This window comes from Coregonus lavaretus, assembly GCF_964263955.1.
Source record: "Coregonus lavaretus genome assembly, chromosome: 33".
In the NCBI taxonomy this organism is placed as follows: domain Eukaryota; kingdom Metazoa; phylum Chordata; class Actinopteri; order Salmoniformes; family Salmonidae; genus Coregonus; species Coregonus lavaretus.
The window spans coordinates 13359803-13385942 of NC_140020.1; the positions used below are offsets into that span (position 1 = coordinate 13359803).

General features: G+C 43.4%; 1 protein-coding gene across 1 annotated transcript in view; it reads left to right on the plus strand.

Annotated features, from left to right (window-relative positions):
- Positions 1-26140, plus strand: part of LOC311108147 (laminin subunit alpha-2-like) — a gene marked incomplete at both ends in the record, with an annotated part of 179802 nt that overhangs the window by 137776 nt on the left and 15886 nt on the right. The window contains 15 exon segments of the mRNA XM_084150775.1: positions 203-388; positions 639-757; positions 1092-1209; positions 1875-2009; positions 7215-7339; positions 7418-7504; positions 7662-7855; positions 17635-17777; positions 20233-20331; positions 21540-21651; positions 23406-23568; positions 24470-24680; positions 24862-24978; positions 25343-25497; positions 25678-25816. Of these exon segments, the coding sequence (XP_084006901.1) occupies positions 203-388; positions 639-757; positions 1092-1209; positions 1875-2009; positions 7215-7339; positions 7418-7504; positions 7662-7855; positions 17635-17777; positions 20233-20331; positions 21540-21651; positions 23406-23568; positions 24470-24680; positions 24862-24978; positions 25343-25497; positions 25678-25816 (2103 nt within the window).

A 26140-nucleotide genomic window follows, 5' to 3' on the forward strand; every position in this document is an offset into this window, starting at 1 on the left:
GACTGCTTTACGTATAACCTGTGTGTGCATTAAACCCAAACAAGCAGGTATCTGGGGTGAAAATGTATGTATTTGAATTGAGAACTGGTGAACATTGCTGCTTTAAAACACTATTCAACTTGGACTTATCAGGAGTTGACTATATTCTGTTCAGAGATGGGTATTGTACTAACAAGTTACTAGGATGGTTTCTCCTCTTTAGATCACAGCCTACGGCGGCAAGCTGAAGTACACCATCTACTTTGAGGGGCATGACGAGACATGCCGCACCTCCTACGAACCACAGGTCATCATAAATGGAGGGGCCAACAGAAACAAGGTGATGGTCCACCACATGCAGGGACTGCAGATTGGACAACTCACCCGCCATGAGATCGACATGACAGAGGTAAGGACATGGGCTTACATGGTGGATCTCGTTGTCATTACTGTTTCCTAACCTCTGAAAATGCAGTTATTATCCATATGACACTGAAACTCGCTTGTGTTGTTAAAACACATTATGGGCCTTTGTGATGGATGCCATGCCAATGCATCTCTTGTCTTTTTCCCAATAGCTCTTCAAAGCTAGATTCTAACCTCTAAAGATGCAGAAATTATAATTTGAAGTGATGTTATGAACATGTTTTGTTTTTCAGCACGAGTGGAAGTACGAAGACAAGAAGGCCATGACACGCAAGGACTTCATGGACCTGCTGTTTTATGTTGACTACGTCCTCATTAAGGGTTCCCATGGGAACATGATGAGACACAGCAGGTGAGCTCTCCTCTCTGTCTCTGTCTGAACACACAATGGGCTAAACTGAGATATCCGCTGTTAGAGAGCTAATGCATTGACTGTTTACTCTGCACTCTTCATTTCAGTATCACTGTCAGCTTAATCATGTCATGTTAACATGGATCACCCTCTGCATTTAACAGTGACCTGTTCAATCCATTTAATGAACGAGGGGCAATAGCATAATAGCATATTTCAAGCATAGAGAAGAGAACGCAGAATGTCCATGGAAAAGTGTTTTATTGTTGCCATTGGCTCACATGGCTGTCGCTCTCTCTCCCTTTCTCTCTCCCTCTCTCTCCACTAAATCCAGGATCTCTGAGATTTCAATGGAGGTGGCAGAGGAGGGAAGGCCGTCCGTGGAGAGTGAGCGGGCTCACCAGATAGAGAAGTGTAACTGCCCGCTGGGCTACTCCGGCCTGTCCTGCGAGGTAGGCTAGCTAGCCACACCACCAGCTGTGTCTCTGTGTCTTCCATCAGACCGTCAGCCATGGCGACAGCGTAATCCATCAGAGAGGGCTGTGTGTGTGTGTCTCCCATCAGACCATCAGCCATGGCGACAGGTGTGTGCGTGCCTGTGTGTCAGTCACAGTCCAATCAGAGCCACAGCCGTGGAGTCAGGCTGAAACACCTGTTAGAAACAGTTCACATCCTTCTCATCAAAACTGCTAGCTCACTCCCTCTTTCTCACACATCCACCCAGACACCTCGAATGCTCCCCCACTCTTTAGTGCGTCTCTACTCCACTCCTAATTAACTCTTGTTGTGTTACTACGACAACCTCCATCCAGACCTGAGTGTTACTGATGTGTCTCCTACTGGATTCCTCATAAAGGTGGCTGTAAGAAAACCAGACAGATGGCAATTATTTGAAGCTGCCACATAGTTAATAAAGTATTTTTAAACAGGCGTTTAATGTGTTTGCCGGGAACAGATGGCGCCTCAAATTGACCCGATTAATTCTCAGTGAGTATGTCTCGTTGGAGCTCCATAGGAGCCCGGGACTCCCATGAGCGTCTCGGGGAGGGCTGGGGTGGGGTGGGGGGATGTAACAGCCTAACCGGTAACCGTCTGTCTGTATTTCGCCCATCGGCAGGAATGTGGGGCCGGGTTTTACCGCCTGTCTGCCCGCAGCGGTGGCGCGGCCTCCAGAGTGGGCATCGGAAGCTGTGTGCAGTGCCAGTGCAACGGGCACAGTGAGGCCTGTGACCCGGAGACATCCATCTGCCAGGTAAGCTCTTTACAACGTCCCTGTGACCTGATGAGGACGGTGCCATTGGCAATGGTTGGCAGACTGCCCTGTGACTGCACCCTTACCTGCCCGCTCTACTCTACTCTCTCTCTACCATAGATGGCTAATTAGCCCTTTACTTTATAGCACCGTTTCACAGTTTACATCAGCCCAGACCTTTATCTAGCAAATAAAAAAATGCTCTGCCTTTCATCTCTATGTTCTCTGCTCACCTGGGAGTCTGAAAAGTTACGCTGTCTTTAAGTGTTGAGGATCAGCACATTTGTTCAGAAGCCAGTTGATAGGCTACATGGTCCAGTGGCACCAGGAAGTAGAAGTGTCTGGAATAGATTTGACTGGTAAAAACTCAAATCAAATCCAATCCAATCTAATGTTATTTGTCACATACACTTGTTTAGCAGATGTTATTGCGGGTGTAGCGAAATGCTTGTGCTTCTAGCTCCGACAGTGCAGTAATATCTAACAAGTAATATCTAACAATTTCACAACATATACCCTATACACACAAATCTAGTAATATAATCATATACAGTCATGGCCAAAATTGTTGGCACCCCTGAAATTTTTCCAGAAAATGAAGTATTTCTCACAGAAAAGTATTGAAATTACACATGTTTTGCTATGCACATGTTTATTTCCTTTGTGTGTATTGGAATAACACAAAAAAAACAGGAAAAAAGCAAATTTGACATAATTTCACACAAAACTCAAAAAATGGGCCGGACAAAATGATTGGCACCCTTAACTTAATATTTAGTTGCACACCCTTTGGAAAAAATAACTGAAATCAGTCGCTTCCTATAACCATCAATAAGCTTCTTACACCTCTCACCCGGAATTTTGGACCACTCTTCTTTTGCAAACTGCTCCAGGTCTCTCATATTGGATGGGTGCCTTTTCCCAACAGCAATTTTAAGATCTCTCCACAGGTGTTCAATGGGATTAAGATCTGGACTCATTGCTGGCCACTTCAGAACTCTCCAGCGCTTTGTTGCCATCCATTTCTGGGTGCTTTTTGAAGTAATTATTATAATTATTAAGTATGTTTGGGGTCATTGTCCTGCTGGAAGACCCATGATCTCGGACGCAAACCCAGCTTTCTGACACTGGGCCCTACATTGCGACCCAAAATCCTTTGGTAATCCTCAGATTTCATGATGCCTTGCACACAGTCAAGGCACCCAGTGCCAGAGGCAGCAAAACAACCCCAAAACATCTTTGAACCTCCACCATATTTGACTGTAGGTACTGTGTTCTTTTCTTTGAAGGCTTCATTACATTTTCGGTAAACAGTAGAACGATGTGCTTTACCAAAAAGCTCTATCTTGGTCTCATCTGTCCATAAGACGTTCTCCCAGAAGGAATTTGGCTTACTCATGTACATTTTGGCAAACTGTAGTCTTGCTTTTTTATGTCTCTGTGTCAGCAGTGGGGTCCTCCTGGGTCTCCTGCCATAGCGTTTCATTTCATTCAAATTTCGACGTATAGTTCGCGCTGACACTGATGCACCCTGAGCCTGCAGGACAGCTTGAATTTCTTTGGAACTTGTTTGGGGCTGCTTATCCACCATCCGGACTATCCTGCGTTGCAACCTTTCATCAATTTTTCTCTTCCGTCCACGTCCAGGGAGATTAGCTACAGTGCCATGGGTTGCAAACTTCTTGATCATGTTGCGCACTGTGGACAAAGGAACATCTAGATCTCTGGAGATGGACTTGTAACCTTGAGATTGTTGATATTTTTCCACAATTTTGGTTCTCAAGTCCTCAGACAGTTCTCTTTTCCTCTTTCTGTTCTCCATGCTTAGTGTGGCACACACAGAAACACAATGCAAAGACTGAGTCAACTTCTCTCCTTTTTATCTGCTTTCAGGTGTGATTTTTAGATTGCCCACACCTGTTACTTGCCCCAGGTGAGTTTAAAGGAGCATCACATGCTTGGAACAAACTTATTTATCCACAATTTTGAAAGGGTGCCAATAACTTTGTCCGGCCCATTTTTTTAGTTTTGTGTGAAATTATGTCAAATTTGCTTTTTTCCTGTTTTTTTTTGTGTTATTCCAATACACACAAAGGAAATAAACATGTGCATAGCAAAACATGTGTAATTTCAATACTTTTCTGTGAGAAATACTTCATTTTCTGGAAAAATTTCAGGGGTGCCAACAATTTTGGCCATGACTGTATACATATATGGACAAGCAATAACAGAGCGGCATGGACTAAAATACAGCAGAATATTATAGAATAGAATACAGTATATACAGTGGGGAAAAAAAGTATTTAGTCAGCCACCAATTGTGCAAGTTCTCCCACTTAAAAAGATGAGAGAGGCCTGTAATTTTCATCATAGGTACACGTCAACTATGACAGACAAATTGAGATTTTTTTTTCTCCAGAAAATCACATTGTAGGATTTTTTATGAATTTATTTTCAAATTATGGAGGAAAATAAGTATTTGGTCAATAACAAAATGTGGCCAGTGATTTCAATAGGCAGCAGCAGCCTCTAATGTGCTAGTGATGGCTATTTAACAGTTTGATGGCCTTGAGATAGAAGCTGTTTTTCATTCTCTCGGTCCAAGCTTTTGATGCACCTGTACTGACCTCGCCTTCTGGATGATAGCGGGGTGAACAGGCAGTGGCTCGGGTGGTTGATGTCCTTGATTATCTTTTTGGCCTTCCTGTGACATCGGGTGCTGTAGGTGTCTTGGAGGGCGGGTAGTTTGCCCCCAGTAATGCGTTCGGCAGACCGCACCACCCTCTGGAGAGCCTTGCGGTTTCGGGTGGTGCAGTTGCCGTACCAGGCGGTGATACAGCCCGATAGGATGCTCTCAATTGTGCATCTGTAAAAGTTTGTGAGGGTTTTATGTGCCAAGCCAAATTTATTCAGCCTCCATACTAACAAGGATGTAACGGTAGAGAGCAGTCCATGTCGTTTAATACAGAACATAATGAGCCCTTCAGATATAAAACTCAGACCTCTATGGTCCTTTGGTCAAGATAATAACCAACAGAGCTCTTATTCTCTGCTTCCCAAATTATCCCCTAGAGCACATACATTTGAAGTCGGAAGTTTACATACACTTAGGTTGGAGTCATTAAAACTCGTTTTTCAACCACTCCACAAATTTCATGTTAACAAACTATAGTTTTGGCAAGTCGGTTAGGACATCTACTTTGTCCTAACTGACTGTAAACAATTGTTTACAGACAGATGATTTCACTTATAATTCACTGTATCACAATTCCAGTGGGTCAGAAGTTGACTTTGCCTTTAAACAGCTTGGAAAATTCCAGAAAATGATGTCATGGCTTTAGAAGCTTCTGATAGGCTGATTGACATCATTTGAGTCAATTGGAGGTGTACCTGTGGATGTATTTCAAGGCCTACCTTCAAACTCAGTGCCTCTTTGCTTGACATCATGGGAAAATCTAAAGAAATCAGCCAAGACCTCAGAAAAAAAACTGTAGACCTCCAGTCTGGTTCATCCTTGGGAGCAATTTCCAAATGCCTGAAGGTACCACGTTCATCTGTACAAACAATAGTACACAAGTATAAACACCATGGGACCACGCAGCCGTCATACCGCTCAGGAACGAGACGCGATCTGTCTCCTAGAGATTAATGTACTTTGGTGCGAAAAGTGCAAATCAATCCCAGAACAACAGCAAAGGACCTTGTGAAGATGCTGGAGGAAACAGGTACAAAAGTATCTATATCCACAGTAAAACGAGTCCTATATCGACACAACCTGAAAGGCCGCTCAGCAAGGAAGAAGCCACTGCTCCAAAACCATCATAAAAAAGCCAGACTATGGTTTGTAACTGCACATGGGGACAAAGATCGTACTTTTTGGAGAAATGTCCTCTGGTCTGATGAAACAAAAATAGAACTGTTTGGCCATAATGACCATCGTTATGTTTGGAGGAAAATGGGGGATGGCTTGCAAGCCGAAGAACACCATCCCAACCGTGAAGCACGGGGGTGGCAGCATCATGCTGTTGGGGTGCTTTGCTGCAGGAGGGACTGGTGCACTTCACAAAATAGATGGCATCATGAGGAAGGAAAATTATGTGGATGAATTGAAGCAACATCTCAAGACATCAGTCAGGAAGTTAAAGCTTGGTCGCAAATGGGTGTTCCTGATGGACAATGACCCCAAGCATACTTCCAAAGTTGTGGCAAAATGGCTTAAGGACAACAAAGTCAAGGTATTGGAGTGGCCATCACAAAGCCATGACCTCAATTATATAGAACATTTGTGGGCAGAACTGAAAAAGCGTGTGCGAGCAAGGAGGCCTACAAACCTGACTCAGTTACACCAGCTCTGTCAGGAGGAATGGGCCAAAATTCACCCAACTTATTGTAGGAAGCTTGTGGAAGGCTACCCGAAACGTTTGACCCAAGTTAAACAATTTAAGGGCAATGCAATCCAAATACTAATTGAGTGTATGTAAACTTCTGACCCACTGGGAATGTGATGAAAGAAATAAAAGCTGAAATAAATCCTTCTCTCTGCTATTACTCTGACATTTCACATTCTTAAAATAATGTGGTGATCCTAACTGATCTAAGACAGGGAATTTTTACTAGGATTAAATGTCAGGAATTGTGAAAAACTGAGTTTAAATGTATTTGGCTAAGGTGTATGTAAACTTCCGACTTCAACTGTAGAAGCCTGCCCTGCCTCATGTTTTAGGCTGGAACTGGAACTCTACGTTGTCATAGCAATCCCAGCTTTCATTTACATTTGTGCTAATAACAACACATTTGCATTTTATGGAGCAAGCAAATTGAAAATGTTAAATGGGATTGTACAGCGTAATTTGGGTAATTGAGGTTCACAGGAAGTTAATGAAAGTCTTTTGAATACCCCGGCTCAGTAGGCCGCAACTTCTGCTGACTGATTAGTGTTGCTGCTCTGAATTGGCAGTTTGGCACTTTTTCTCAGAGCAGAGCGGTGGAGAGAGGAGAGGAAAGGAAAACAGCCCTGGGCTGACAGGGATGGCCCCAAGCTCAGGCTCTGGAAGGGCCCTCACTTCAAAACAACAGCTAACACACATCCACCCTCCACCCGACAACCACTGGGTTTAGTTTAGTTTGATTCTGAAGGTGTATTTGAACTGAATGGTTATGAATGTGGATATGACATTAGTGATGGGACGGGTGTCTTCTCTACAGAACTGCCAGCACAACACAGAGGGGGACAGGTGTGAACGCTGTGCCCCAGGATACTATGGTGTAGTGAGGGGCAGACCCGGCGACTGCAAGTCCTGTGCCTGCCCCCTCACCAACCATGAGAACAAGTAAGTCACAGAGACAGGTGAATGGCTCTACTACTGTACAATAAAAGCTGTTCTCATATGTAACTCTCTTTCTCTTAGGTTCAGCCCTTCCTGTGTGATAGAGGGATTAAATAACTACCACTGTACTGCCTGCCCTGAGGGCTATGAGGGAAAGTACTGTGAGAGGTAACAACTCTCTACTCAACATATAAAACCCACAAGGGTCTTTGTGAATCGAACTGTAACTGAACTCACCTCATCAGTGACTTTGCTATCCCACATTGCTAACAGAACATCACTTCCAGTTAGTTATCTACTCTAAACATGGTTTTCGCTCCTCTAGATGTGCCACAGGTTATCACGCCGACCCCCGTGCCCCCGGCGGGAAGTGTGAGGAGTGTAAGTGTGACCCGTACGGGGCGTGGCCCCAACCGTGTGACCCCCGCTCGGGCCAGTGCCGCTGCCACCCCGGGGCCACTGGTCACACTTGCAGCCAGTGCATGGAGAGGCATGTGTGTGGACCCTCTGGGATCGTGTGTACGTACACTAATATAACTTACTAACGCACTGTTTTCAATACACACACAAAACTACTTGTACAGAAAATCAGCAAGGTTTCTGAGTAGAGCTTTCTTTGTTGTTTTTTATGTTTGTTCAATATTGTAGACTAAGCCTATTTTAGATTTTAGACCTCGATCACCTTTTTTGTGAGTCTTAAGTGGTAGAAATTTGCTTTGGGGACAGTTGTAAAACTGCCTAGCTACTTGAGGAATAACATAATTGCCCTTTCCTTGCTCTTGACATGTTCATTAGAGGGAATTTAGGCTAATTGAATTCAAACAACTTTGTAGTGATTTCATGGTTACTATTGGAGACAAGGTACTATAGGCTGTATTATATATTCATAAGCCTACATATCCCACTTGACTGCTAGCTAGCTAGCTAGCTCGGTGTTTACATGTTAGCGCCATACCCCACTTGCCTAGCTACCTAGCGTGTTACACACCTGTTTTTATTGATGTCCAGTGTTCGCCTTCTTTTCTTTACATCATAGTCAAGCCACCTTTCGGGAATCGGGTACTCCTCTATAGATTTCTTGTCCACGAAGTGCAAGAGGCAAATACACACTGAACAAAAATATAAACGCAACATGTAAAGTGTTGGTTCTATGTTTCATGAGTTGAAATAAAAGCTCCCAGAAATGTTCTATACTCACAAAAAGCTTATTTCTCTCAAATGTTGTGCACAAATGTGTTTACATCTCTGTTAGTGAGCAATTGTCTCCTTTGCCAAGATAATCCATCCACCTGACAGGTGTGGCATATCAAGAAGCTGATTAAATACCATGATCATTACACAGGTGCACCTTGTGCTGGGGACAATAAACGGCCAATAAAATGTGCAGTTTTGTCACACAACATAATGCCACAGATGTCTCAAGTTTTGAGGGAGCGTGCAATTGGCATGCTGACTGCAGGAATGTCCACCAGAGCTGTTGCTAGAGAATTTGGCAGTACGTCCAACCAGCCTCACAACCGCAGACCACGTATATGGCGTTGTGTGGGCGTACACAATTGCATTTTATCGATGGCAATTTGAATGCACAGAGATACCTTGACGAGATCCTGAGGCCCATTGTGAGGTAAATTTTTTTAAAGGTATCTGTGACCAACAGATGCATATTTGTATTCCCAGTCATGTGAAATCCATAGATTAGGGCCTAATGAATTTATTCAGTAAAATCTTTGAAAGAGTAGTAAATGCCAGCATGTTGCTCATAGAACTGTTTAGGGGGGCCTCCTGTGATGTCACTCCGAATAATGCAATAAAGGCAGAAGGTGCTATAGGTCTCTCCAGTATCTTGATATCCATAAATCTGTCAATTAATGGCATGTCCAAAACATGTGCATTAAAGTAGCAGGAGCCTGCTTACGTCGGTCACAAGTGGGATCTATTTATGGTCTAATCTTGTAAAATTCTGCCTTTGACCATTGCAGCTGATTAACTATTTTAAATTGAATTACAACATATAGATAAAGAATGTATTCTTTGAAGCATACGCTGCCAAGTTTCGTATGAAAGTTGTTCATCTAAATCCTCTTCCCATTGGTTCTTAAGAGAGTTTAGGGAATCCAGATTGTGCAAGTTTAATAACGTATAGATCAAGCTTATGCCCCCTTTGATATAAGGGTTCACTTTTAAAAAATAGAATCTAGAAGGGAGGTAGGTGGGCGTGATGGGAAGTGACTAGAGTATTAAGATACCTACAATTGCGTAGTTTTGTATCTAAAAAAAATGGGATCTAGGAATATTGAACTTTTGTACTAACTGATCAAAAGATGCAAAATCCATATCAATGTACAAGTCGTTCAGTGAGGAGATCCCTTTTCCAGATAAGATATGAAACTGCCGGTCTAATAATGCTGGGGAGAATGTATAGTTCTTTAATAATGGGACAGAGGTTGAAAATTCACTGAGACCAAATGATCGCCTGAACTGTTTCCAGATTTTTTTAGAATGTTTAACAATAGGAATTTTAGTGTATTTGGAAACAGGCTCAGCTAATGCAAGTTTTGAGCAGAGTAAGGCAGTTAAGGAGGTGGGGCCACAGGATGACATGTCCAAGGTCAACCAATTCGGGCCTGTAACATCAGGGATTTCTGTCATCCAATATAAAATGATTCTTATATTAGCTGCCCAGTAATAATATTGAAAGTTCGGAAGTGCTAGACCACCCTGGGAGCGAGAGCTCTGCAATACGTTCTTACGTATTACAAGGGTTTTTCTTGTTCCAGATAAAAGCAGAGATCAGTTTATCTATGCAGATAAAAAAAGATTTTGTCAGAAAGATAGGAATACATTGAAATAAGTATAAAAATGTAGGTAACACATTCATTTTAACAGTGTTCATTCTTCTGCCCAAAGAAAGAGAAAGTAAATCCCAGCGTTCAAGATCCTGTTTCAGGCGGAGTATCAAGGGAGGGAAATTGGCTTTATAGAGATCTTTGAAATTGTGTGTGACCCAAATTCCCAAATATTTTTATTTCTGTGTAGTTACTCTGAAGGGCACATGACTAAAATAATTTTGCATGGCAGTAGGATTAATAGGCATCAGTTCACTTTTTTGTAGATTAACCTTATACCCGGATATTTTACCAAATGTCTTTAGTAGAACCTGAATCTCTGGAAGACCAGTTAAAGGGTCAGACATATGTAATAGCATGTCATCTGCATAGAGTAAGACTTTATGCTTAAGCCCCCTCTTCAAATACCTTTGATAGTGGTGTTATTACGTATTGCTATGGCATAAGGCTCGATTGCGATGGAAAACAGGTGAGGGGATAGGGGACAACCCTGTCTTGTCCCATGTTGAAGTTGGAAATAGGATGAAAGGTTATTATTTGTGCACACTGCAGCCATAGGGGAGGAGTAAAGGACTTTGATCCAGGACGAAAAATTAGGACCGAATGCAAATTGTTTGAGTGTATAAAATAGATAATCCCACTCCACCCGATCAAACGCCTTCTCAGCGTCAAGTGATAACAATATCTCTGGAGTGTCAGATGAAGAGGGATTATGAAGTATATTATAAAGATTTTTTATGAAACCAGTTTTATCTGTATAAGATAATGGACGGGAGGACTGACTCAAAACGGCAGGCAATCATCTTAGAAAGTATCTTTAATTAACAATTCAGTAAAGAAATTGGCCTATATGAACCACACTCAAGTATTTTTTTCTTTTTCAGAATAAGTGAAATAGATGCTTGTCTCATTGTTGAGGGTGAAGGGATTGAGGAGAGTGATTCCTCAAATACGGAAGCAAGAGAGGAGAGAGCTGATCTGAGATTTTTTTAAAGAATTCGCTCGGAAATCCGCCGGGTCCAGGGGATTTACCACACTGCATAGATTTAATTGCCAACGCAATCTCTTCTACAGAGAACTGTTATTCTAATTCAGCAGCTATCTCAGGTTCAACTGTAAGAATATCTATGTTCTCAAAGAAGGTGTCGAGTAAGGTAGCATGACCAGCGGATTCCGAAGTGTATAATTGTGAGTAAAAGTTATGAAAGCATGAATTGACCTCTAAATGATCAATACATTTGTTACCCAGCTCGTCAGTTATCTCAGGTATGGTTTGATTTGCGGTTCTCTGACGAAGCTGGTGTGCTAGCATTTTCCCTGATTTCTCTCCATGTTCATAATTTTTGTATCGAGATTTACTAATTTGATTTTCAGCTTGTCGAGTTGAAAGGAGATCAAACTCAGTCTGAAGTGTCAAATAATTTGGCCCCTTAGATAAGCCTTCATTGATTCCCATACTGTTGTAGGAGACATTCCAGGGGTTTGATTAAGCTCGAGAAATAGCTCAATTTGAGATTATATAAAAGCAACAAAGGTTTCTTCTGATAGCAGTAGTGAGTTAAGCTGCCAAGAGCAATAATTAGGCTGTGTATTTAGTATAAGTAGTTTCATAGTAAGAGGAGAATGATCCGAAATGACTATAGCTTGGTAATCACACTCCATGATAAGTTGCAGAAATCTATTGTCTTGGAAAAAGTAGTCTATACGTGAGAAGGTCTTATGAACTGGCAAGAAAAAATAATACTCCCTAGCTGTGGGATTACGGAAACACCACACATCAGATATGCCATATGCCTTAAGAAATAGCTGAATTGCGGACACTGTCTTTGATGAAGATGATATCTTAGGAGAGCTACAATCCAGATTGGGCGACAGTACACAATTCATATCACCACCTAGTATTAGGTGGTGTGTGTCCATATTTGGTAATCGAGAAAATACATTTGTGAAGAATTAACTGTTATCCCAATTTGGTGCATAAATGTTAGCTAAGATACAGTCTTCCTACTCAATAATGAAACGGCCTGCTGAGTCTGCCTCTACACTTGACATTGCGAACGGTATGTTTTTACTAATTAAAATGGCTGCTCCTCTAGTTTTAGAATGAAAATTGGAATTATATGATTGACCGATCCACCCTCTTTATAAACGAGAGTGGTCGAAAGTGCGGAGATGTGTCTCCAGAAGAAAGGCGATCTCTACTTTAAGGTGATTTAAATGAGAAATAACCCTTTCACTGGGTGATTTAAAGATTTAACATTCCAGCTAGTAAAAGTGACCGAGAAACCACCTGCCCCTCTCATGATATTAGGCCTAGCCATGTAAAGTCAGGTGGGAAAAGGATAGATGCCAGCTTACAATAATAACTGATCCATTAAACATTTTTCAAAAAATAGCAAGTAAAAAAACAAAAAGTTGAAGAAGAATAAAAAACATAAACGAACAATACTCTGAAGTCTGGTATGAAAAAGAAAACCCACCCTGGTCACCTAATAGAACAAAGTAACCGCTAATCCCCACGCAGCGATATCCACACATAATGTGCTGTAGTGGGGAACACTAAACCTAATGAGTAGAGAGCCCTGCTGAAAGATATCCACACATAATGTGCTGTAGTGGGGAACACTAAACCTAATGAGTAGAGAGCCCTGCTGAAAGATATCCACACATAATGTGCTGTAGTGGGGAACACTAAACCTAATGAGTAGAGAGCCCTGCTGAAAGATATCCACACATAATGTGCTGTAGTGGGGAACACTAAACCTAATGAGTAGAGAGCCCTGCTGAAAGATATCCACACATAATGTGCTGTAGTGGGGAACACTAAACCTATCGAGTAGAGAGCCCTGCTGAAAGATATCCACACATAATGTGCTGTAGTGGGGAACACTAAACCTAATGAGTAGAGAGCCCTGCTGAAAGATATCCACACATAATGTGCTGTAGTGGGGAACACTAAACCTAATGAGTAGAGAGCCCTGCTGAAAGATATCCACACATAATGTGCTGTAGTGGGGAACACTAAACCTATCGAGTAGAGAGCCCTGCTGAAAGATATCCACACATAATGTGCTGTAGTGGGGAACACTAAACCTAATGAGTAGAGAGCCCTGCTGAAAGATATCCACACATAATGTGCTGTAGTGGGGAACACTAAACCTATCGAGTAGAGAGCCCTGCTGAAAGATATCCACACATAATGTGCTGTAGTGGGGAACACTAAACCTAATGAGTAGAGAGCCCTGCTGAAAGATATCCACACATAATGTGCTGTAGAGGGGAACACTAAACCTAATGAGTAGAGAGCCCTGCTGAAAGATATCCACACATAATGTGCTGTAGTGGGGAACACTAAACCTAAAGAGTAGAGAGCCCTGCTGAAAGATATCCACACATAATGTGCTGTAGTGGGGAACACTAAACCTATCGAGTAGAGAGCCCTGCTGAAAGATATCCACACATAATGTGCTGTAGTGGGGAACACTAAACCTAATGAGTAGAGAGCCCTGCTGAAAGATATCCACACATAATGTGCTGTAGTGGGGAACACTAAACCTAATGAGTAGAGAGCCCTGCTGAAAGATATCCACACATAATGTGCTGTAGTGGGGAACACTAAACCTAATGAGTAGAGAGCCCTGCTGAAAGATATCCACACATAATGTGCTGTAGTGGGGAACACTAAACCTAATGAGTAGAGAGCCCTGCTGAAAGATATCCACACATAATGTGCTGTAGTGGGGAACACTAAACCTAATGAGTAGAGAGCCCTGCTGAAAGATATCCACACATAATGTGCTGTAGTGGGGAACACTAAACCTAATGAGTAGAGACCCCTGCTGAAAGATATCCACACATAATGTGCTGTAGTGGGGAACACTAAACCTAATGAGTAGAGAGCCCTGCTGAAAGATATCCACACATAATGTGCTGTAGTGGGGAACACTAAACCTAATGAGTAGAGAGCCCTGCTGAAAGATATCCACACATAATGTGCTGTAGTGGGGAACACTAAACCTAATGAGTAGAGAGCCCTGCTGAAAGATATCCACACATAATGTGCTGTAGTGGGGAACACTAAACCTAATGAGTAGAGAGCCCTGCTGAAAGATATCCACACATAATGTGCTGTAGTGGGGAACACTAAACCTAATGAGTAGAGAGCCCTGCTGAAAGATATCCACACATAATGTGCTGTAGTGGGGAACACTAAACCTAATGAGTAGAGAGCCCTGCTGAAAGATATCCACACATAATGTGCTGTAGTGGGGAACACTAAACCTAATGAGTAGAGAGCCCTGCTGAAAGATATCCACACATAATGTGCTGTAGTGGGGAACACTAAACCTAATGAGTAGAGAGCCCTGCTGAAAGATATCCACACATAATGTGCTGTAGTGGGGAACACTAAACCTAATGAGTAGAGAGCCCTGCTGAAATAGTGATGGATTTAAAACAAGTTGCGCATAATCAATAAATAAGAAATACTTATTTACAACCCAAAACTAGGCTGTTTTAAAATAAAGTATAAAACATTTTATAAATCACATCTTACAGCAATACCACTAGCAGTAAAGTCTTTAAAGAAATGACATAGCCTAATAATAGAACTGTGCTTTATCTACCCTGGATACAGGTACCATCGAGAAATAGAAATGAGCAGCTTCATGGTAGTAAAATTAAACCTAAAACAAAAGGAGAATTGACTCACCAGAACGGAGGCACTAACGTTACCTAATAATAACAACATCAACCGATGGTACCAGCAACGTTCACTAATGTCACCTAATAATAACAATATCAACTGATGCCACTGGCAATGCTATACAGTATCTACAAAAGAGAGACTGAGTCTGCAGTGGTAGACACAGTCTTCATTACCCTAATCGCCAAAAAGGTGAACATTCAGCCATTTGCTTTTTCAGACCTCGGTAGAATGTTCGCCTTTACGAAGGCCATCACCTTATGGGGGTCTTGGAACTCCTTCTCGGTGCCGTTGTATGTTATACAGAGCCGGGCAGGAAAAGCCACACCATAGCGAACGTCGATCCGTCCACGGAGCAGACTCTTGACAACGTTGAAAGTGGCACGGTCATGAGCAACGCTGGGGGCATAGTCTGGGAAGATAGAGATGGGTGCTCCATTGCATCGAAGTGGGCCAAATTCTCTGGCATGCCGAAGAACATCAACACAATCCTGATAGTAACGTTAGTGTAGTTTAGCCACAATGACGCAAGGTTTTCCGGCAGGCTTTTTTGTTTGAGAGCCCCAACGTGAGTGGTCTACAAGGACATCTTTATCCATTTTGAGGGCTTCCTTCAATAACTTTGAGACCGATGAAGTAGAACTTGAGCCCGGGTCCTCAGCCACCCCCATGATCCTGATATTGAATCTTTGCATACGACCTTGTAAATGTATGCATTGTTCCTTAAGGCTAGCCACATCAGTTTCGAGATTCTAAACTGTGGTTTGCAGCGTAGTCGTGTCGTCCGAGCATGTTGACAAGCCTTATTCCATGTCGGAGACTGTTTTCTTAACTGTATCCAGTTCAGTACGAACCATTACAGTATGTTTTGCGAGTTCATTCTTGACTGCTTGTAACTCCGACTTAATAAAATGTAAGTCCTCTGAGCGCCTCCTTGAGTTCCGACTTGAATTAAATGTCCGCTCTGAGGGCAGCAAGAATCTCGGCCTTCAATTCTCTGTGTTCATTTTTTCGCAGAGGGGAGGAGCCGCTGCTCCCACTTGTTGAAGAACTCGAGCTCCTCATCTTTTGCCCAGTGTTTTCTCTTTTGTCAGTGACTCCACTGAACTTAAACTTTTGCTGGTTATGCACCATTTAAGCATTAAAACAAAAAAAGTTGAACAAAGTAAAGCACGTCATTCAAAGGCTGTGTTTCCTAGTTCTGTTTGGGTCAAAGCGCAAAGAAAGTATTAAATAAATGCAATTTCAGGATGACATCACCTACTCCATTGCTTGCTCACTAGCGCCCCCCATACGAAATATACTTTTAACCAACTCCTCCTTTCATCTGTGGAAAGCCCTTGCAATTACCCTGATCATTTGCCACTGGAGAAGGCCAAAACATGGCAGACAAAACATTATAGCCCAAGTGCATGCGAAGAAGCTCCAATCCACAAAGTAAACAAAGATGGCGGCCACTCTATATAAAAAATATAAAAATAAGTAATGAACATTGTCAAAGCTTCATTTCTAAGAAAGAAGTAGCAGTGTTGTTTCATGAAACATGGTTTGCTATTTAATTACTGTAATTTGTTTGAGATTACATTTTCTCAAAATTCAGATAATGGATAGTATGCTTAGGTAAAGTTCTGTAGCCTACTATGGCAAGCTGTTTTAATATCTGAAATTATGTCTAACTGTTCCCAGTGGTGGCTTGCCTAGAAGGTTACTTGAAGCAATGGTGGTTGCCAGATGTATGCCAGATGATTCAAGTGAAATTGATTGGCTGCACGTTGTCCTGCCTTTGAGGATGGTAACAGGAATTGGACTTGTATGTGATGTTGTGCATGTATTTCATGCAACGTGTGCATTTGAGTGTTTTATCACAAACTCTCACACTCGCAATATGTGTGCCCTCTTACTGTGTGGATTGTCAGACCTTCCTCTGTAACAGCGGGTCCATAAAAAAATTAATTTCTTCAGGAGAAACTGGAAGGACATGACAAGTCTACACATGGTTTGTTGTGTGTGTGTGTGTGTGTGTGTGTGTGTGTGTGTACTGTGCCTGCAAGTGTGTGTTTTGCTTTCCTATTGCTTGTGGCATGTCGAACACTCATAACGGGCTGCCAAAAGCCGTTTTACACTCTATGTTAAATTTCACGCTCGAGATCCCTTCACCCAGTGCCGCTCCTGTTTAATCTCAAACCAGCAAAGAAACTCCAGGATTCGCCAAAGCCTAAAGAGTAGAGGACCAAGAACGGCTATCTTGAAGTGTTTTCAAAGAGCGATTGTGTCTTTTGAGGGCGCTCTGGTGTGTGGGGGGGAATGGTATGAAACTAAACTAAACGAGGTGAAGGAGGAGGAAGCTGGGGCTCAACCCGTTCCCCCATGTCCCTCACATTGAAAAGCACTTCTCTCAGGCTGTGCCCCCTCCTCGGGTGGCAACACAGTCGCCCTTGTAAATACAGTAATGCCCCCCTGGTAGAGATGTTGCCAGGCAACAAGCTACCATTAGCACCCCCATGCCCCTTGGGGGTGTGGTGTCCTCCCCCCAGGAGGGTGACATCCCAATGAGAGACTGTCCCACTGTCACACACACACACAGGCCCAGAGCTCAGAGTCACCCTGACCACACACATTAGCTGGGATTACCATTCACTTCACTGGATGAGACTGAACACTCTCTAATGGTTTTAATTGGTGTCATTAGAGAGCCCTCATCATTAGAGGTTTCTAACTGCCATGTTGTGTGTGTGTGTGTGTTACAGCCTGCGATGACGACTGTGCTGGGCTCCTCATCAGTGATATGGCCAGATTACATCGTATCATCACTAGTATCAACCTCACCACCCCTCTACCACTGCCACACAAAGTCCTCTACCGGTTTGAGAACATGACAGAGGAACTCAAGGTGAATAGAAGGCACCCAAACACTTCCCTTAGTGTTCTCTCCAAAGAGAGTACTACATTATTTCTGTATTAGACAAATCTATGATTATTAGATTCTAAAGATGTTTAAAGATCTCTGTAAGACGATATTTTAAAAATTGCCTTGGATTTTGCTAAGATGAACAGAATCAGTCGTGATTAAGTTGCCCATCTGGAAAAGGTGCTGTGTAAATATCTCTCAGCTGTTAGTGTCTCTGGGGGAAACGTAGAGCCCGTCACAAACCGCGGCTTCAAACACTCCTCAAATCCCCTCCAGACGATACCATAACTCCACTCCGTTTAGCCACCTCTCCCTCTCACACAAGAACAAAGACACAATCACCACAATCTGTAGCAGTGATATGTTACACACACAGCAGCATTCAAAAGTATTGATAACAAGTGGTTTGATAAATCCTAGGAAAGCAGAGGAGATGGAGCTGGAGAAATAAGGCACAACAAAGATGCAGATTATTACTAAAGGGCATCATGAGGGGGGCCAATGAAGACATCACTTTATTGCTCCCCTCATGTGGAAAGCCAGATCATTGGCTCAGGCTGGGATTTTAGAGTCCACTGAGCTAGATGCCCTTTTGCAGCCGCTGGTGCTCTGCTGCTTGTAGGTCTGTGAGGAGATATATGGCAGGGGCCCTACTGGCATAACACTGATGAATTGGGCTGGGGTGCAGAGTTAAATACAGGGAATCGAGGCTCTGCTCACACACACAGAGTAGACACACACCTCGCCCCCCAGACCTGTGGTGATTTAAATGGTAGATGACCTTTCGGCACAGTGCCCCACTCTGACTCTCTCCCCTCTGCATGTGTACAGTGGGGAAAAAAGTATTTAGTCAGCCACCAATTGTGCATGTTCTCCCACTTAAAAAGATGAGAGAGGCCTGTAATTTTCATCATAGGTACACGTCAACTATGACAGACAAAATGAGATTTTTTTTCCCAGAAAATCACATTGTAGGATTTTTAATGAATTTATTTGCAAATTATGGTGGAAAATAAGTATTTGGTCAATAACAAAAGTTTCTCAATACTTTGTTATATACCCTTTGTTGGCAATGAGTAAGTCTTCACAAGGTTTTCACACACTGTTGCTGGTATTTTGGCCCATTCCTCCATGCAGATCTCCTCTAGAGCAGTGATGTTTTGGGGCTGTCGCTGGGCAACACAGACTTTCAACTCCCTCCAAAGATTTTCTATGGTGTTGAGATCTGGAGACTGGCTAGGCCACTCCAGGACCTTGAAATGCTTCTTACGAAGCCACTCCTTCGTTGCCCGGGCGGTGTGTTTGGGATCATTGTCATGCTGAAAGACCCAGCCACGTTTCATCTTCAATGCCCTTGCTGATGGAAGGAGGTTTTCACTCAAAATCTCACGATACATGGCCCCATTCATTCTTTCCTTTACACGGATCAGTCGTCCTGGTCCCTTTGCAGAAAAACAGCCCCGAAGCATGATGTTTCCACCCCCATGCTTCACAGTAGGTATGGTGTTCTTTGGATGCAACTCAGCATTCTTTGTCCTCCAAACACGACGAGTTGAGTTTTTACCAAAAAGTTCTATTTTGGTTTCATCTGACCATATGACATTCTCCCAATCCTCTTCTGGATCATCCAAATGCACTCTAGCAAACTTCAGACGGGCCTGGACATGTACTGGCTTAAGCAGGGGGACACGTCTGGCACTGCAGGATTTGAGTCCCTGGCGGCGTAGTGTGTTACTGATGGTAGGCTTTGTTACTTTGGTCCCAGCTCTCTGCAGGTCATTCACTAGGTCCCCCCGTGTGGTTCTGGGATTTTTGCTCACCGTTCTTGTGATCATTTTGACCCCACGGGGTGAGATCTTGCGTGGAGCCCCAGATCGAGGGAGATTATCAGTGGTCTTGTATGTCTTCCATTTCCTAATAATTGTTCCCACAGTTGATTTCTTCAAACCAAGCTGCTTACCTATTGCAGATTCAGTCTTCCCAGCCTGGTGCAGGTCTACAATTTTGTTTCTGGTGTCCTTTGACAGCTCTTTGGTCTTGGCCATAGTGGAGTTTGGAGTGTGACTGTTTGAGGTTGTGGACAGGTGTCTTTTATACTGATAACAAGTTCAAACAGGTGCCATTAATACAGGCAACGAGTGGAGGACAGAGGAGCCTCTTAAAGAAGAAGTTACAGGTCTGTGAGAGCCAGAAATGTTGCTTGTTTGTAGGTGACCAAATACTTATTTTCCACCATAATTTGCAAATAAATTCATTAAAAATCCTACAATGTGATTTTCTGGAATTTTTTTCTTCTCAATTTGTCTGTCACAGTTGACGTGTACCTATGATGAAAATTACTGGCCTCTCTCATCTTTTTAAGTGGGAGAACTTGCACAATTGGTGGCTGACTAAATACTTTTTTTCCCCACTGTATGTGTTTGTGTCTCCCCCACAGCACATCTTCTCGCCACAGAATTCGCTGGAGAGGCACCTGCAGCTGGCCGACAGTAACCTGCGCAGCCTGGTGACAGAGATGGACGATCTGCTGAGTCGGGTAGGTAGGACACTCCTCATGCCCCAGGCCAGGCTAGGCCAGGCTGCTACTGTCCACTACTGAGGCACAGGGACTGGCACTACTGTCCCTGTTGACACCACATGGCTGTCCTGGCTCCCCCATCTTCATTTGATCACTATTTTTTTGCTGAGAATTTTCCTGCACTGCAAGAAATGCAAACTTGTAGTGTATTCGAGGTTTAAAAAAGCTTTTAAAGTTAGTAATTTACACTTTAAAATGTCAGATTTGATTTGCCCTAATGAAAAATTATAATCCACATAATAATTCACATTTCCTGTTACTGCAGGATTATGTTCCTACTGTAACAAACTGGCTCAAATTATGATCCTACATCTGTAGAAACAGATGAAAGCTTTTGTTTGTAACTTTGCGATATCGGTTCTAGCAAGGTTGTCTTTTGTGTCTGTGAACATAGAATGTTCTGTTGCAGAAAGATCCTTGGATAGACCTCTGTTACCAAAACACAACCCACAGTCTATAAGACATCTGTACTTCTCGTTTCTCTGACAGGAAAACACATTCTGACATTGACATTTTCTTGTCCACATAACTCAACTGGCATTCCATAGACATGAAGACCACTCCGTTATGTTGTTTAATGTAGTCCTAGTCTGTTACGTAAACACAGCTAGTCCATTCTGTGATTCACTCATTCTATAGTCCTGACCTTGTTGTTTTGTTCCTTGTTGCAAAATAAAGATTTATATTTTATTTTTAGGCCTTGGTTATTGTAAGGAATCCATATATTTTCAGAGACATTGGTTCTTTGTGTAAGTCCTGGGTTGTCTCTTTTGATTCAAACACACAGTCAGGAACAGTACTTAGCGATTGACCTTGTTGTGCTCAGCTGCTTAAACTCTCTCAATCATAATGTTTTCATCGATAGAGCATTTCTGAATGGTCTAAATCAACTCTGACTGATGGTTATGAAATGGATTTGTTTGACCAGTCACTCTGAGGCTGTCCCTTAGAAGATTGGGGGCCACAGGATTCTGGATTGGAAACGTGCAGTTAACCCACTGGGCACAGACGTCAATTTAACGTCTATTCCACATTGGTTCAATGACATGGAAACAACCAGCGTGTGCCCAGTGGGAAGGGTGCATCTTGAATGAACACTCTGAACATTGGTCCATCCTGGATTGGTTTGTCGGTCTAGCTGATTGAGTGTGTGTGTTCTCTCCCAGGTGACCAAAGTATCGGCAGACGGCGAGCAAACAGACGACGATGCTGAGAGAATCCACGAAAGAGCCAAAGAACTGGAACTATTCGTCAAGAACACCCTACTGGCTGCAGAAGGTACAGTACATTTGTCTACATTCGTATAAGATTCTCCCATAAACTATTACATCTAAATGACATTCCTGCTATAATGCTGCAGAGCATTGATTCAGTGTCGTAAAGGCCAGAGGTTCAGGATGTTGTGGAAATCAGTGTCTGGGCTCAGTGCTGTGTCCTCTGCTCGGTGATTAGACGCAACTGTTTTGTAACATTTTCTACCGGATTGAAATTGGAAGATGATTCAGTTAATAAAGGGCCTGGTTGGTGTAGAGCGCTGGAGCAGTGTAGCCATGTAAAGGCCTAATTAATAGGGATGGAGGATGGGGTCTGGAGAAGGCGGTATAATCAGTGGGCTGGCACGTTGTGGCTCTTCACCATGGGCGACATGATTAGTGTCAGCAGGGAACCTTTCTCCCCCAGCCTCGCCTTGCCTCACCAGCATGGACCAGCCCTGCTAAATGCTACAGCAGGTGGGATTTGCACTGCCAGAACCATATGGCACAGACACGTGCATGCATAGATACACAGACACACATACACACACTTTCAAAGGAATGCACACACACACACACACACAAACTTTCTCTAACCCATTTGAGGATTGGATTGGATTGGTTCAAATGGGCTATTTACTGAGAGCAATGACACACTTCAGTGATGCCATCCTTATTTACATAAAAATTGTATTTTCTGACAGATTTCCAAAAAAGAACTCACTCAAAGTAGGATGCACAGAGCATGTCTCTCTTAACTTCCTCACAGAGATTCATGATCACATAGAGCAGCTTGTAAAAGCATTCAGGAGGAGATTGGACAATTTTTTCATGCTGATGTATTCGGAAAGGAGACATTTCGGATTATGCAATCCACCAAACATTTAAGTGTTTAATTGCCTTTGAAACATGGTATGTAATTATTCCGCGCCGGAGTCCTTTAATAGGTATATATTTTGTCTTTGTAATCACATTAAGTGTTTACGTTTGAACTGTTCAGGAATGTAGGGAATACATCCGATTAAGCCTCATTTTCAATTTGATGATTTATATTCAAATTAGAACCCAATTGGAGCAACTTATCTCTCGGTTTCTTTTGAACTGATTTGGTTTAGATTTCAAAGACCACATTCATTTGATTACAGTACATTGGTCTGTCAAGCAGAATTTGAATGTCTTTGAATCAACTTAAAAGAAGCCTCTAAAAAAGTGCTTTTGTTGTGATGCACTTTGTTCTGCCTTGCCTTTGAGCAACTCATCTAATCTGGGCGCTAGCTTCGGTAGCTCGTCCCTCTGTACTCTACGAACACACACACAAAGGCTTGGCTATATGCAAATAACATGCACACGAAGATGAGTTCTTTGCTGATGGTGGCGTCTAGTGTAGTGTAGTAGTACGCACTTCCTGTACTAACTGGCCCTTGGGCGGTTTAGAGGCCAGTGTGGATTCGGCATGTTTTTTTGACGTTAGCAGCCTAGCTAACAGACGCACAGCCCTCTCACCCCCCCCCCCCCCCCCCCCCTCGCTCTCTTTCGCTCTCTCTCTCTCTAATGGTCATCATGGCAGTAGCAGGATAAAACCCTGTGTTTTGATGAGAGGAGACATGTAACAAACACTGTTTGATTTATAACACATTCTGTTCTCAGCCTTTCAGCTAGAGGTGACAGTATAGGACAGAGTGTCAGGAGATGGAGAATACTGCTTTATGGCAGTGTGTGTGCGTGTTCATGCTTTCGTGTAAAAATTACAATGACTTCCCCATGTCCTCTATCCTCAAGCTCTGAAAGTCAAGGCTAAAGAGCTGAATGAGACTCCGGGCATCAGGAACGGAGCTCCAGAGAAGAGCCTGAACGAGATGCACCAGGAGATTGAGACCATGCTAGCCAAGCTCCGTAAACGCCAGCTGGGAGGCAAGAAACACATCTCAGAGGATGAGCTGGGGTAAGGCCTGACTGGTCAACCCCAGATACCAACCTTTAGTCAACATCAGATCACAAACTATTATGTCAGTCTATTATGGTTCACACAGGGATGGGACAGTGTATCCAAGCATAGCAGCACACCACAGGAGGTTGGTGGCACCTTAATTGGGGAGAACGGGCTAGTGGTATTGGCTTGAGCAGAATTAGTGTAATGGTATCGAACATGGTTTCCCTGTGTTTGATGCCATTCCATTCGCTCCGTTCCAGCCATTATTATGAGCCGTCCTCCCCTCAGCAGCCTCCACTGCAGCACACAGGTCACACCACATGACTCATATTTTTAGGAATGCCTGGGTCACTATAATCGCAGCTAAATGAATGCTTTCATATAGTAAACAAAGAGGTGATCCATTTAAAAACATGTTGGTATACTGTAGGAATTTTCATTTGCATATTTATTGTTTCACTGTTTTTTAAAATATTCTACAAGTAATTTTGTGGCCAAGCAAATCTCAGCTGAATGAAGGAAGTTTACTTTTCTTTTGTGAAATCTTAATGAACTAATTAAAAGTTGCCTGAGGTGGGTGAGAGGAATAATATTCCTTCTAATCAAACCAGTTTACTCATGTTTCCTTCTGACTGAGGCCTGGATGAGTCATGCAAAAAGAAAGAGGGACATCTAGTGGCTGGTCTGATCCACAGATGGAGGAGAAGAAGAAAGAAATTAGAGAGAAAGAACATATTCTCTCCTCCTCACACCATACAGTACTCTGATCTTCCCCTCTGCCTTTCTCTTTCCCCATCGCTCTCTTTCTTTATCTCTCTCTTTTTCTCCACCTCCTTCTCTTTCCCTCTCTTCTTCCCTCTCTCTCCCTCTCTCCCCTCCTTCTCCTTCCACCCCCCTCTCTCTCGCTCTCCAGACTGGCAGAGGCCCTGTACCAGAAGGTGAAGCGTCTCTTTGGGGACCCACACAAGGCCACGGAGGACCTGAAGGCCGAGGTGACAGAGAAGATGGGTGACCACCGGGCCAAGCTGGACGACGCCCAGGCCCTGTTGAAGGACGCCCAGGGGAAGAGCAGGGAGGCTGGGGCCCTGTCCGGACAGAACCAGCGCAACCTCACTGCCCTGGAGGTCAGCAGCCTGTACACACAAACACACACACACTCACACACACACAAAACCATACACCTCCCATTTCGCCCTTTTGATAATGGGTAGCGGTGTCTATTCACAGTTACAGTATATACACAGTTCTGTGTTGTAGTTTCTGTAAAGTTAGTTGGGCTGATTGTGTTGTCTGGTCTGCTTGCAGAGAAAGAGGGATGCTTTGAGCTCAGTGAAGAAAGCAACTGAAGAGGTGCTGGAAGACGGAGAGCGCATTCTGGCTGAAGCCAACGGGCTCTCAGACAACATCAATAAGGAGATTGAGGTAGGCTCTGTCTCTAAACACCACACACACAAACACACACACACACATACACACATCTTAAACTCCAGTCAGGCCTGTCAAGCCCCCATCATTGGGAGAGGAAGACAAACACCTTTACTCTGTTGGAATGCTTTTGTGATGTCAGACAGATGTTGCCTGGAGCACTATTGGACTTGACCTTTTCCTGCCTAGGCTTTTATTTCTACATATGTCCCACCTGCATCAAGCCAGGGGTTCAGCTTCATCTCTCTCCCTCTTTCTCTCTCTTTCTGTTTGTTTTTTTGTCTGTCTGTGTTGCTCTCCTGCTCTATCTGGCTTTCTGTCTGTCTCTCTCTCTTACTCTCTCTCTCTCTCTTCTGTGTAGGAGATGGAGCGTGAGCTGGGTCCTCTCCATGAGCACCTGGACTACAGGGTGAGCCGTCTGACCAAGAGCCTGAGTGACAACACCCTGACTGACCTGCTGCAGGATGCTAAGAACCATGCTGCCCAGCTCAACAAGTCCTCGGGCATCCTGGACAGGTACGGGACAGACAGACAGACAGACAGACAAACAGACACACATACATCAGACTGGTAGTAGTTTTGTTTGCTCTACCTCTGCTATAATGATATGGTGGATTGAATGTAATTGTTGTTATTGAATGTTTTGTTCATGTATTGGCTGGTGTCCTAACCAAGTCTCTTGCTGCTTCCTCACAGCATCCTGGCGGAAGCCAAGAATCTGTCCTTTAACGCCACGGCAGCGTTCAACGCATACAGAAACATCAAGGACTTCATCGAGGAGGCTGACAAAGAGGCAAAGCAGGCCAGGGCACACGGGACAGAGGCCCTTCAGCTGGTGAGAGTACGCACACACACACACCTACACACACATCACCCCTTTACCCTGTGTGTGTGTGTGCGTGCATGCGTGTAAGGACTCAAAGAGGACCTCTCTCTCTAATGTGCTGAGCAGCAGAGATTTGGCATTCAAAAGTTTTTGCATTTCCTTATTCGTTTCCATTTGTCACGCTGGAGAGATCAAAGTCTCAGCGCTGTCGTCCTTATTATCATGACTCTCCCTCCTGCAGCAGGAGCCAGCGGAGGTGAAGAGAAACCTATTCCCCCTCTCTTTCTTCTTCTGTTCTTCTCTCTAAAGGAGAGAGGGAGAGGCTCAGAAGGC